Source organism: Pleurodeles waltl, chromosome 12 (genome assembly GCF_031143425.1).
Source record: "Pleurodeles waltl isolate 20211129_DDA chromosome 12, aPleWal1.hap1.20221129, whole genome shotgun sequence".
NCBI classification, from domain to species: Eukaryota; Metazoa; Chordata; class Amphibia; order Caudata; family Salamandridae; genus Pleurodeles; species Pleurodeles waltl.
In genome coordinates, this window is record NC_090451.1 from 645121392 (window position 1) to 645136014 (window position 14623).

Consider the following 14623-nt stretch of genomic DNA (forward strand, 5'->3'; position numbering starts at 1 on the left):
CCATCATAATTACTTACACCACTGCCTTGAATCCAACCATCTAGTGTTTTCACTGAGTAGTCAACAAAGTCAACCCAGGTCTGGCTCGAGGATTTTTGAGCCCCCCTGAACCTAATCCTGTACTCCTCAGTGGAGAATCCAAAGCCCTCAATCAGGGTACCCTTCATGAGGTCATAAGATTCTGCATCTTGTCCAGAGAGTGTGAGGAGTCTATCCCTACACTTTCCTGTGAACATTTCCCAAAGGAGAGCACCCCAGTGAGATCTGTTCACTTTTCTGGTTACACAAGCCCTCTCAAAAGCTGTGAACCATTTGGTGATGTCATCACCATCTTCATATTTAGTTACAATCCCTTTAGGGATTTTCAACATGTCAGGAGAATCTCTGACCCTATTTATGTTGCTGCCACCATTGATGGGTCCTAGGCCCATCTCTTGTCTTTCCCTCTCTATGGCTAGGATCTGTCTTTCCAAAGCCAATCTTTTGGCCATCCTGGCTAACTGGATGTCCTCTTCACTGGGGTTATCCTCAGTGATTTCAGAGGTGTTGGTCTCTCCTGTGAGGGAACCAGCATCTCTGACTATTATTTTTGGAGTCAGGGTTTGAGGGACCCTGTTCTCCCTAGATAGGACTGGTAGGGGGGAATTGTCCTCCAAGTCACTATCCTCTTCCTCTGAGTTGCCACCCTCAGAGGGGTTGGCCTTTTCAAACTCTGCCAAAAGCTCCTGGAGCTGTATTTTGGTAGGTTTGGGGCCAATGGTTATTTTTTTGATATTACAGAGAGACCTTAGCTCCCTCATCTTAAGATGGAGGTAAGGTGTGGTGTCGAGTTCCACCACATTCATCTCTGTATCAGACATTATTTTGCTAAAAGTTGGAAGACTTTTTAAAGAATCTAAAACTGGTTCTAGAATCTAATTCAAACTTTTACAAACTTTTAAACTCTAAAAGAAATGCTAAACAGGATCTAACACAAGGCCCTAGCAGGTCTTTTAAGAATTTAGAAAACTTTTCAAATTGCAAAAATCAATTTCTAATGACAATTTTGGAATTTGTCGTGTGATCAGGTATTGGCTGAGTAGTCCAGCAAATGCAAAGTCTTGTATCCCACCGCTGATCCACCAATGTAGGAAGTTGGCTCTGTATGTGCTATTTCAAAGTAAGGAATAGCATGCACAGAGTCCAAGGGTTCCCCTTAGAGGTAAAATAGTGGTAAAAATAGATAATACTAATGCTCTATTTTGTGGTAGGGTGGTCGAGCAATAGGCTTATCCAAGGAGTAGTGTTAAGCATTTGTTGTACATACACATAGACAATAAATGAGGTACACACACTCAGAGACAAATCCAGCCAATAGGTTTTTATATAGAAAAATATCTTTTCTTAGTTTATTTTAAGAACCACAGGTTCAAATTCTACATGTAATATCTCATTCGAAAGGTATTGCAGGTAAGTACTTTAGGAACTTCAAATCATCAAAATTGCATGTATACTTTTCCAGTTATTCACAAATAGCTGTTTTAAAAGTGGACACAGTGCAATTTTCACAGTTCCTAGGGGAGGTAAGTATTTGTTAGTTTTACCAGGTAAGTAAGACACTTACAGGGTTCAGTTCTTGGTCCAAGGTAGCCCACCGTTGGGGGTTCAGAGCAACCCCAAAGTCACCACACCAGCAGCTCAGGGCCGGTCAGGTGCAGAGTTCAAAGTGGTGCCCAAAACGCATAGGCTAGAATGGAGAGAAGGGGGTGCCCCGGTTCCGGTCTGCTTGCAGGTAAGTACCCGCGTCTTCGGAGGGCCGACCAGGGGGGTTTTGTAGGGCACCGGGGGGGACACAAGCCCACACAGAGATTTCACCCTCAGCAGCGCGGGGGCGGCCGGGTGCAGTGTAGAAACAAGCGTCGGGTTTGCAATGTTAGTCTATGAGAGATCTCGGGATCTCTTCAGCGCTGCAGGCAGGCAAGGGGGGGATTCCTCGGGGAAACCTCCACTTGGGTAAGGGAGAGGGACTCCTGGGGGTCACTTCTCCAGTGAAAGTCCGGTCCTTCGGGTCCTGGGGGCTGCGGATGCAGGGTCTCTCCCAGGCGTCGGGACTTTAGGTTCAAGGAGTCGCGGTCAGGGGAAGCCTCGGGATTCCCTCTGCAGGCGGCGCTGTGGGGGCTCAGGGGGGACAGGTTTTGGTACTCACAGTATCAGAGTAGTCCTGGGGTCCCTCCTGAGGCGTCGGATCTCCACCAGCCGAGTCGGGGTCGCCGGGTGCAGTGTTGCAAGTCTCACGCTTCTTGCGGGGAGCTTGCAGGGTTCTTTAAAGCTGCTGGAAACAAAGTTGCAGCTTTTCTTGGAGCAGGTCCGCTGTCCTCGGGAGTTTCTTGTCTTTTCGAAGCAGGGGCAGTCCTCAGAGGATGTCGAGGTCGCTGGTCCCTTTGGAAGGCGTCGCTGGAGCAGGATCTTTGGAAGGCAGGAGACAGGCCGGTGAGTTTCTGGAGCCAAGGCAGTTGTCGTCTTCTGGTCTTCCGCTGCAGGGGTTTTCAGCTGGGCAGTCCTTCTTCTTGTAGTTGCAGGAATCTAATTTTCTAGGGTTCAGGGTAGCCCTTAAATACTAAATTTAAGGGCGTGTTTAGGTCTGGGGGGTTAGTAGCCAATGGCTACTAGCCCTGAGGGTGGGTACACCCTCTTTGTGCCTCCTCCCAAGGGGAGGGGGTCACAATCCTAACCCTATTGGGGGAATCCTCCATCTGCAAGATGGAGGATTTCTAAAAGTTAGAGTCACCTCAGCTCAGGACACCTTAGGGGCTGTCCTGACTGGCCAGTGACTCCTCCTTGTTATTCTCATTATTTTCTCCGGCCTTGCCGCCAAAAGTGGGGCCTGGCCGGAGGGGGCGGGCAACTCCACTAGCTGGAGTGTCCTGCTGGGTTGGCACAAAGGAGGTGAGCTTTTGAGGCTCACCGCCAGGTGTGACAATTCCTGCCTGGGAGAGGTGTTAGCATCTCCACCCAGTGCAGGCTTTGTTACTGGCCTCAGAGTGACAAAGGCACTCTCCCCATGGGGCCAGCAACATGTCTCGGTTTGTGGCAGGCTGCTAAAACTAGTCAGCCTACACAGATAGTCGGTTAAGTTTCAGGGGGCACCTCTAAGGTGCCCTCTGTGGTGTATTTTACAATAAAATGTACACTGGCATCAGTGTGCATTTATTGTGCTGAGAAGTTTGATACCAAACTTCCCAGTTTTCAGTGTAGCCATTATGGTGCTGTGGAGTTCGTGTTTGACAGACTCCCAGACCATATACTCTTATGGCTACCCTGCACTTACAATGTCTAAGGTTTTATTTAGACACTGTAGGGGTACCATGCTCATGCACTGGTACCCTCACCTATGGTATAGTGCACCCTGCCTTAGGGCTGTAAGGCCTGCTAGAGGGGTGTCTTACCTATACTGCATAGGCAGTGAGAGGCTGGCATGGCACCCTGAGGGGAGTGCCATGTCGACTTACTCGTTTTGTCCTCACTAGCACACACAAGCTGGCAAGCAGTGTGTCTGTGCTGAGTGAGAGGTCTCCAGGGTGGCATAAGACATGCTGCAGCCCTTAGAGACCTTCCTTGGCATCAGGGCCCTTGGTACTAGAAGTACCAGTTACAAGGGACTTATCTGGATGCCAGGGTCTGCCAATTGTGGATACAAAAGTACAGGTTAGGGAAAGAACACTGGTGCTGGGGCCTGGTTAGCAGGCCTCAGCACACTTTCAATTGTAAACATAGCATCAGCAAAGGCAAAAAGTCAGGGGGCAACCATGCCAAGGAGGCATTTCCTTACACTTGCAAATAAGGACCACAACTTTGCTTCGGAAACAGATAAAACCTGCTTCATATATCAAATCAATTTTATTGACAATCCATCCAAGTTATAGCCATGTCAATCTAACCAAGTTTTATGTAAAGTCCTAATATATGATACATTTTATAGGCTTCTGGCTTAAATTAAGCCAGATTCTCAATTGTTAAAAAGGGAAAAGTGAACTATTAAGGAAAGGACTAGGGTAGGTTTTAGAGTTTGCATGTTTTTGCTCAGTATGAGATGGATTATGCCTCTGTGCAGCAATGTGCTGCAGCATGTGTTTCAGAGAAAATCTTCTGCATTGTATGCTGTGTCTGTGTTATGGTGTTAGTGACGCTTGGTAAAGCTATTTCACTGCACAAAAGACATCACACTTACCTCTTTCAACTTCCAATAACAAAAGTTTGCTTCCTCAATTAAAAAAATTACGATTTGAAAATTGCAGCAGCATGTAAGTGTGGAGGTACCTACACTGCAAAACCTAACTGGGCAGAAGCAGAGTGCTGAAGAGAGGACGGCAGCCAAAGGATACAATAAAGGATTGTTTGTAATGAGGCATATAAAAATAGATCCCTATTGGTTGGAACAACTCAACTATTTGAAAAGATGTTTCTTTGTTTTCCTTTTCACTTGTAGAAGGGACGGTGAGGTGCGGATGTTAGTGGAGAGGAGGTCCCAGATCTTAGACGCGTAGATGGAAGAGGCATGGAACAGGCTATCACCAGCTGCTGTTTAAATCTTCTAAGGGGGAAAGAATCTAAGGTGCATCTTTCAACCAAGGAGCACACTTCTAGTAAGGAGGCTTGATGCACCAATCATTTTAAAAACGTTTAATCTAGAACTGGTGTACCGAAGAAAACGTTACTTATTTTCAGTAACCCTTTCTGGTAGATACTCTATCTAATCGCAGATTACTCACCTTGTGACTATTTCCCGCCATGAGACCAGATCCAGAAACTTTAAAGAAGTACACCTGCATTGGCTTTGGAGGCGTGGTGCAGTTCCACACCATCCTCATTCCACTTCGGAAGCACCTTGCAGAGCCACATATAAGCGCCACTGATGCGCTCTGCGTCAGATGCTTTCTTAGGCTGTCCATACCCTCAGATGCACAGTCCATTGGCACTTGGTATGATCAGTGTGCAGATCTCTAAATTGGGACGTTTTAAGATTGAAAAGGAGTCCAGTTCACAGAATAGGGAAGTGGGGGAGGGGTGGGAGGGTTGAAATCGGTGAGGAATTTGCAATTAGATAAGACTATCTACGAGAAAGATCATTACTGATGTTAAGTAACTTGTTCTTCTGATGGATACTTTCAGCTGCAGATTCCTCACCTTGTGAATAGATACCTCTCAAGGTAGTCTAATTGGCTCAGTCCAAAAAGTCCTGCGGGACCATGCAAACAAAAATGCCCTTATTGATGGACCGGACTGTCAAAGCAGTAGTGCTTCGTAAACATTGTACGACAGCCAAGTTGCCGCCTGACAAATGTGCAGGACAGGTACTCTGCATGCCAATGCAGTGGTAAGTTTGGGCACTAGTGGAATGAACCCATAAGCCTGCTGGGGGTGCTTCTCTAGTGCCTAACAAATCTCTCTGCAGACAACAATCAATCATGAGATGGTCTGTTTTTGCACTGATTTGCCCTTCTTTGCTCCGGAAAGCCCTACAAAGAGAATAACGTCCACCCAATGTTCTTTGGTATGATCAATATAAAAGCTTAGTGCCCTTACAGTCCAAATGATGAGACTTTCTTCCTCCCAAGAGGGATGAGAGGTTATAGAGAATGCCAGAAGTACGACAGCCTACCTGACATGAAATGGAGTGGCGACTATCGGTGGAAAAGAAGCTCGGGTCACCAAAGCCAGCTTATCCCAAAAGATCCTTGTATATGATGGGATAAGAGAAAAAGCATGCAACTCGCTCATAATTCTAGCTGATGTTTTGCAGTTAAGTAAGACCATTTTCAAGTCAGAGGTCTCAAGAGACAAGTGTGCAGATACTCAAAATGGGTGCACATCAAAAAAGTGAGGGCTAATTTCAAGTCCCACTATGACGTCACAAAGGTTTTTGCAGAAATAAATTAGAGCTGATCGAGCAAACCGCAAAAAGGCCGAAAGAGTTGATAAGTTGCCTTTAACAGTGCCCAAAGCAGTATCTTGCTGGGCCAGGGACAGAACAAACAGCAAAACCTCACACAATTTTGCTTGCAACGGGTCAATTTGTTGAGTGACACACCAGTCAACAAACTTATTTCAATGATTAGCGTACACTGTTTTTGTGGAAGCAGGCGTCACTACCAAAATTACATGAATGATCTCTGGGTGAAGGTCGAAAGAGGTCAACTGCCACCACTCAATCTCCAAACATGGAGATGCAAATTGTGTAGATCCAGGTTCTGTACCATGCCCTGTGTCTGCCCAGAAGGTCCATCCAAAGCAGCATCTTAACTGGGGGACAGATGCTGATACCCAAGAGTTCCAGGTACCACACTCTGCTGACTCAATTCGGTTCCTCTAGGATGGCGTGGGACTGGTTGTTCCTGATGATCTTCAGTATTTGGAGCAGGGGTGGCAGCAAGGCATACAGGAGCCCCCAGGTCCACTTTAGAACGACGGCATCTGGGAGAGGAGCCTTGAAAACATCAACATGCAAAGTGCTGACATTGCTTGTTCTCCGCAGTAGCAAAAAGATCGAGCCAGACATCCTGTGCCACCTCAGGGTGTATTCGTGATTGGCTAAGAGTAGGCAGCAGAGTGTGTCCTCCCTGGCATTTATAGAGCCCATTAAGTGGTTTACCATTAGAGAATTTCTTTACCAGTTCAGCCACTTCCAGAGGTACACAGCCTCCTGACATCCAGGTAGGGTGGGTCAAGAACCCACCCCACCCTAATTTTGCAATACCACATGGTGGTAGTATTGTCCATGGACACTAGGCTTCCTCTGATGTTGGGCAGAAATGCCAAGGGAATAATCCAAGAAACTAATATGAAGTAAAGTCGGTGACAGATACCAGAGGCCTCCTATCTGTTCTTATCCCTGATGGCTTCTCTGACCCATTAGTAATGTATCTGTGATCACTGGTAGCCCTAGAATGGGTAAGGAAAGGGGTTTGTCACTGACCCAATTGAGGTCTAATATCCCTTCAGGCCTTTTGCAGTCTCCCCCAAAATATAGATACACATTCCACTCAGATTTGATGCCCCCCTGCAGAGTCTGCATGTTTCCCAGCAAGATAAAGGAGACTAACAAACCGTGGAGCCACAGAGCCATCTGCACTGAAATCCATTATTGAAGCGAAAACATGGGGATCATAGTATGAAATTCCTCGAATCTCCACACAGTAGGAAAGGCACAATACCAGCAGAAAAGTTTGGATGAACTGTACTATATCTAGAAAAGTTTGGATGAACTGTACCATCTGGCCAGGAATCGTGTGACTTTGGCACTTTGATATTGAAATCCAACGATGTTAAGAGGTTTGCTATTGACTAGTGGTGGCTGAGTACCTCCTACAGCCAGTCGTTGATGTATGGAGGATTGGTACCCTTGAACTTAAAAGTTGTGCTATGACCACTGCCATAACTACAATGAACACCTGAGAGGTGCTGGTAAGGCCAAAAGGGAGCACTGTGAACTAAAAATGCTCCTGACCTGAATTGACTGTGACAGTGATCTACTGCTGGAACGACTTTGTGAGCGGGAAAGGAATCTTCTTTTCAAGTCCGACCGATCGCGTTCTAGAGTTATGTGTTTTGTGACATAAAGACTGAATTTGAGAATGGCCCTCTGGTTCATCTATTTGCAGTCATCACAGGACCTGGAGTCGTGTTCAGACCTCAGGCACCAAAGGCAGACTTTGAAAGGATCATCCACAGACATCTGTTTGTGACAGTCCTTACACGATTTGAACCCTGTCTTCTTACAGGATGACAATTTCTGAAACATAGGTAGTGCCTCTGGCATGCAGAAATAAGCATCCTGCAGGTTCAGTGCCACCATCTAATCTCCAGAGCAGGTATGAGAAGACAACTGGCATTTACTGACCTCAGAGAAAAGAATGGAAAGGGGAAAAGTGGGTTTCCAAATGACTATTCATTTCGAATCACGATCAGGCGGAGTGGTAGTTTATGCAATGGGATTTACTTTGTTAGAGGATGTCTGTATCACCAAACTCTCTGGTGTCCGATTTGGTGTAGAAAAGATGGCCACCTAGGACCTGAACATGGTTTCACACAAGTGCCTAACAAGATGTCAATAAGGACCTCCTTAAATGGCAGTAGATGTTTTGTAGGAACCTTACATAGCTGACATACCTCAGTTAAAACATTACTCTCAACATCCACAGAGAGGAGTTGTAGGTCTGAGACACCTGCAGCCCTTTGCATAACGACTCCTTAGAAGATGCTTTCATACATAGCATGGCCAGAAGAAACACAAGGTCTGTATTTGGAGAAGTATCCAGACCACTGTCATTCTGAAGCACATCATACCAGCTATCCTCATCTTATTCTAAGATATAAACATCCCCTTCATCATAATTGTCATTGTCCGAGTCAGAATCACAGGGATTTCTCACTGGCTGCATGTGGTCGCAGCCAGGCACAGCTTCGGTCAAGGGTTTAGTTGATTCTGCACAGAGTCAGATAAAACAGTGGGTTGTAAATCTTCCTCTGCCACTGATGAAAAGGGAACTAGCACTGGTCAAGGCACCAGAACCGAAGTCATCTCTGGAGCTCGAGCTGAAGCTGATGCAGGCTCAAGTGACACAAATTGCACAATGGAATTCTGAATGGAGGCCCTGTGGAATATCGGGGCCCAAAGGCGTGCTAAAGGGAGACAAAGTGATAAAAATGCATAGCACGAATTCTCTGAAGGCCTCTACTTGCTGTGATGTGATGTAGCCAATAGAAAAAGAATTTCGGGTTGTGCCGGAACAAGTCTCCAAATTAGTTGTAATAGAGACCAAGAGGCACGTTGATGTCTTCGCACCATCTCTGGAGTTCAAGAGTAGCCAGAAGGGACCGAGTCCCATTTCAACTTGTTATCTTGGGCTTACCCAAAGACATCAACTGTGACAGTGATCTACTGCTGTAACAACTTTGTGAGCGGGACAGGGACCTTCTTTTCAAGTCTGACTAGTCGCGTTCTGTTTTGTGTTTGGTGACAAAGACTGGCTTTGAGGTTCCATATTGGCCTTCGGTTCATCTAAGTGCAATTATAACAGGACTTTGGGTAGTGTTTAGACCACAGGCACCAAAAGCAGACTTTGAGAGGGTCTGCCACAGACATCGGTTTGTGACAGTCCTTACACGATTTGAACCCTGTCATCTTACAGGATGAAAGTTTCCCCCTGCACAATGGTAAATTTTGCCAAACTTTGTAACCTTGAAACCAAAAAGAAGCTCTGGATCAGTGTTTTAAGGCACAAAAAAAAAGGAACTGGCATCAGTGGCCATCTAAAGTGGAGGAACCTTTGCGCTGACCCATATGATGCAGACCACGAGCATGTTGGAGTACTGCTTCAAAGCTTTCAGATTCAAACCAACACCAGTGGAATACTCTCAAGGTGAGGAACCTGTGGTAGAGGTATCCATCAGAAAAGGCAGTTATTGGCAATTGGCATCTCTATCTTGGATTTAATGAACTTGGTCAAGCCTAATATCCAAAAGACAGCACTGAAGCGCCCTCTTGATAACTTATCATCTACCTTCAAGATGTCCCTTTTTTCAATCCCTCATTTCACACGAGGGTACCGGCTTCATAAAGTCAACATGCAAACACAGCTATCTTCTGCCCGTACAACCAATGAATGTTGCAGAGATGTATCTTACAATTAGAGAAAAACAGGTCATGGTTCCAGCTCAGAGGGATTCTGAATGCCAGAGAACCTTCAAGGTCCCACCACCCTCTCCTCTCTGTACCCACAAAAAGTATTAGGGGCTTCTGATACACCTCAGAAGCACTACCATTTTTATACAGTGGGTTTATTGTCCACTTATACACATCAATATTTATCTCCCTAAAGGGACCTCTTTCACAGAACCATATGGCAAAACGTACTAGGGGCTCTGTAAGGAGATACGAAGTTTGATTCACACATTTGATAGGCTGCCCAAGTAAAATGCAACCCGCTGATCCCCAATCACTACCAGACTTAATTTTGCAAATACATCAGGTATACACTGTTTGTTGTGCAAATGTGAACTGAATGCTTTATGTAAGTTCAGTTAAAGCTGCAGCAAAACAGAGTGGTGAAATGAGTCCTACAGTATTATTACAGTTGAGTAAGAGTTGTGTCTGATGCAGATCTCCGCAGAACTAAGTAAATGTCCCCAAATTGAGAAAGTGACGTGGGACAGAAAATGTGACAAGAGGAGACAGGGGGTAGAACATAGAAAGGCCACTGCACAGTGTCACCTGCCACAACTGCAAAGAATTGTCCCTGCCGGAGGCGCTGGCATGAGTCGAGTCTTCCGCAATTCCACTTTTGAACAACAGCCAAATTTTCTCTGAATCTTATTTACTGAGAGTTATTAAGAAGTTCCTGCCTAACCTGTTCGGTAGGTTTTTTAGACGCATGTTTTAGGTGGGCTTTCTGGGTTTATTATACATAATGTTTTTAAAACTTATTTGCTTTGTCTCCAACAAAGGTTTGTGCATTTTTTTTGTGGACACATGCATTTTCTTGGAGTTGTTTTATTCTTAGTGCACTAGAACTAGCAAACACTTTGGTATTCAACAGGCCGGGGAACTCCCTACATTAAGTAACTTCACCTGGTTACTCTCCAGGCTTCTCTCTTTACTCTACTGGGACATCACACAGAGGGCGGCCTTCAATCGAGTGTCTCACACCAAGAGCTAACCTCAATGTAGTGATGCTGCACTGGGAGCTGCCTTTAATAAGCTGAAACCACGTGGGTCAATGAGCCTTGATTCAGAGATACCACATTGGAGGCTTCCTTTAATGCAAGGTCATCATGCAATTCCCTGTCTCTATAGTAGTCTCATCCCAAGAGGAATTTGCCCTTAATGCAGGATAATAACACTGGGTTTGCTGGTAACACAGCAACAGCACACTGAAAGCAGCCCTTAATGTAGTAATATCACACAAGGGACTGCCCCAAATGCATTGACAATGCACATGAAGTGGAGCTTAATTCAGTGGCATCGCACTGGGAGCTTTCTTCAAAGCAAGAACAGCACACTGGGAGCTGTCTGTAATGCTGTGACACCAAACTAGACGCAACCACTAATGTAGTGATATCACTGCGACCAGAAGCAGCCACTGACAGAAGGATATCGCCCTGGGCTCATCAACCCAGAAGCAGCCACTGATGCAGGGATACAGCACTAGGAGCGAAACCTAATACAGTGGTAGCATGCGGGAAGCAGAGCTTAATTATGGGGAGCTACCCCTAATGCAGTGACATTACAGAAGGAGTAGGCCTTAATTTAGTTACACTTCACTAGGAGCTGCTCTTAAAGTAATAGCATCAAGTTACGAGTTACCACTAAGTCAATTACATTATGGAGGGACTGGACTTTATTAAAGTGATATCACAATGGGGCCTAAACTTTTGACCATGGTAGTTTCCATCTTCACCATCACATCATACTGGGAGATGCACTTTGCACACTAAAGATATCCTCACGTTACGATCTTTCACACCATTAATGCCTCTCTTTACCAACACAGAGGGAGGTAGTGACGTGCTCCTTGAATATCTACCACTAAGGAACAAAACCTGCTAAGAAAAAAATGACTTAGTGGATAGGAATCAACTACTGAGCAGAAAGAGAGATGCAGTGTGTTTGTTAGGAAGGTTACCTGTTTAAAGTTCGGTACGCTGCGTCCACATTCCCGTTCTGGACCATTACAGTCCTGGCGATAAACTTCAAGTGGTTGGCCATAGTGGTCCTCTGAGCACTTCACCAAAATTCAATATCTCAAATATGGGGTGATCTTACAAAGCACTGACACTCTGAGGAGTGGGCTGATCAAGTGGCTATCACCTGAAACAATAATTCAAATAAAACAAAATACTTCTTAAATGCAAGGTACAAAACAACATACAATTAATGCTCTATGTATGAACAGTGGTGAGAAGAGATCGATGTTCGCACAGACGAGGTGGTTCTTAGGGACGTCCTAAATGCCCAGAGATACTTATGTTTTAGGAACTAAAATCATACACTAGCATTCAGCATCTTTCCCTGTTTAAAGGAGCATGTATATAACTTTCGAAAAGGTGTTCGATGGCCTTTCAGAACCTCAGCCTCGAACTCTGATCCTCATGTTTTGATTTTCTCACACCCAACTTCAGTTTCAGACTAAAGGATTTCTAGTATACGCTGAGGGTGCCAAAGACCACTACCTTCCTCAAAAGAGTAAAAGAAAATCCCTCCTTCCAGACCTTCAACCCCCACAGAGGTTCTCAACAGTTTTGTGCTTGTTGCCATATTTTGTCCAGTTGCACGTTATCGTATTAAATTTTCCCAAGGCCTCGGAAAGTAGGGCAATAAAAAATAAAATAATTAACATATCTCTAAGCACACACCCAGCGAGGAGTAATTAACTGTAATAATCTGAACATTCGCCTTTTGCAACCTTATCTGAGCAGTGTAAGCTACAACTGGGAGGACACAGGCAAAAAGCACCAAGCGAAAGAGGTAAAATGTAAGGAAATGGAGTTTAAGAATTTAAATAAAACTAAATCAAAGAAAACAGATGCAACCGTCTAGGCTGAAATACACACGAACCAGTCCTCTTCCATAAACAGTACTTCAAAAGGGCCTATGAAAATAAAGTCAAAAAGATACTTTAATTAAAAAAATACCCACTGCATATATACGATGAGGTAGCAAAGCTATTATATAACACTTCCATGTAAGACTCTTTGTTCTTGGTGCCAGCCCAGGTGAGGCGGCAGCGCGTGAGAGGGTGTATGGGAACACTATGTACCAGGACAAGGGGCGGGTGTGTCTGAAGAACAAACACAGTGACTTAAGGTTGTGCAAGCACACGCCCATCTGGCTCCAGGAGAAAAGCGAAGGAGTGGCATGGGCCCTCGGTTTAGGACATGTGCCAAGTACCGAACAGTGTCACCTGTGCAGGTACACGAAGGATAGGCCCCTCCCCCTCCACGTGTACCTGCACATTAAGAGCTGCTAATCACTTCGTTTTGATCTGTTGTTAATTGGTGTTGGTAATTGGCACTTGTGTGAAGCACAAAATCTGTCTTCAGTATGGCCTAGTTTGTCCACTAATTAAAAAAAAAAAAGTTTTTATTTTTGTTCAACTGATCCCTCGTAAGGTTTTCATGTGACACCTTTGTGTTTCTTAACAGCATGCCCTCCTCTTCATTCACTAAAGACGATGACAGAGCGCCACCCCAATTGGAGTGGTGCGGCGCTTAGGACCCAAGGCCTACATTGCCTGGGCTCTGTGCACCAGTCTAGCGTTGGCCGGCCGTGTTACTTCCGCGCCCTCACTTCGCGAGACAAGAGGGCGCAAGGAAGCTGGGAGTCGCCCCAGGAGGCGTGTCACTTCCACCCTCCAATGCCGTGTCCACAAAGGGGTATTTAAGTGCCCCCAAGATCAGGCCTCAGCCCTTTCTCGTGGATGCGTCGTTGGTGGACAGAGGTCATCTTCGTTTGCGGGATCGGCTCTCGGAGTGAAGAGGACCTGGGCGCCCGTGTCGCCCTGAAGCCCAAGCAGCCTCTCCTTTGGGCTTTCCTTTGGGTGCCCTTGTCGCCCCTGACCAGCCTTGGACACCCATGTCGCCTCTGACCAGACTTGGGCGCGAGTGCTGCCCAAGCCAGCTTTTCCCCTCGCACTGCCCCACGGCTTCCAACAGCTGAAAGTATTGATACAGCTCAGTTGCCAGTTAGACGAGACTGGGACTGCACTCATAATTCCCTGCTGCCCCCATTTCGAGACTTCTGCTGGGGTCATGCTTCAATCTTTCCTTCATCAAATATAATTTTTGGTGAGAGAGATCTGTGCACGTATAGCACAGATTTCACATCAGCAGCCTGTCCAGGTGACTTTATAGTCACCTCTCTGACTTTCATTCCCATGTGCCCTGAGCGTGCCAGGAGGTATATCTCAGAGGCACTGTCACATTGCAATGGTCAATGACCTTAATGGTCCTGGTGTGACTGAGATCCTAGCTTGCTAGTCCTTTTCTTTATAGTTATATTGTGCCCACAGACATTCCTCCTGGGTTTTTCCCCTCAACCGTAGCCTTTCCTTACCTTACATTCCACTTGGACCGGTAGCGCTATCCCTGCTCTGCCTTCCTGACCTTGGTACGGCTGCTCAGGTCAATCTTATCAGCTTTGAGCAACGTTGGCTCCGGCCCGGGCCTAGGAACCTGGACCAGGGATTGAAGGTAAGTCTGGGCATTTGGGAGGGGGATTTTGGGCCTGATTCTGATTCTGGCGGGCGGCGGAGGCCGCCCGCCAGAATTCCGCCCTCCAAAATACCGCGCCGCGGTCAAAAGACCGCGGCGGGTATTTCAAGTTTTCCCCTGGGCTGGCGGGCGGCCGCCAAAAGGCCGCCCGCCAGCCCAGGGGAAAACGACCTTCCCACGAGGATGCCGGCTCGTAATCGAGCCGGCGGAGTGGGAAGGTGCGACGGGTGCATTTGCACCCGTCGCGTATTTCACTGTCTGCCAAGCAGACAGTGAAATACTTGTAGGGGCCCTCTTACGGGGGCCCCTGCAGTGCCCATGCCATTGGCATGGGTACTGCAGGGGCCCCCAGGGGCCCCGCGACTCCCCAAGCCGG

General features: G+C 46.4%; 1 protein-coding gene across 1 annotated transcript in view; it reads right to left on the reverse strand.

Annotated features, from left to right (window-relative positions):
* MRPS21 (mitochondrial ribosomal protein S21) overlaps positions 1 to 14623 on the reverse strand; it is an 83074-nt gene that overhangs the window by 35700 nt on the left and 32751 nt on the right. The window contains exon 2 of the mRNA XM_069218216.1: positions 11661 to 11845. Within this exon, the coding sequence (XP_069074317.1) occupies positions 11661 to 11743 (83 nt within the window). The 5' untranslated portion in view covers positions 11744 to 11845. The remainder of the gene's footprint in view (positions 1 to 11660; positions 11846 to 14623) is intronic.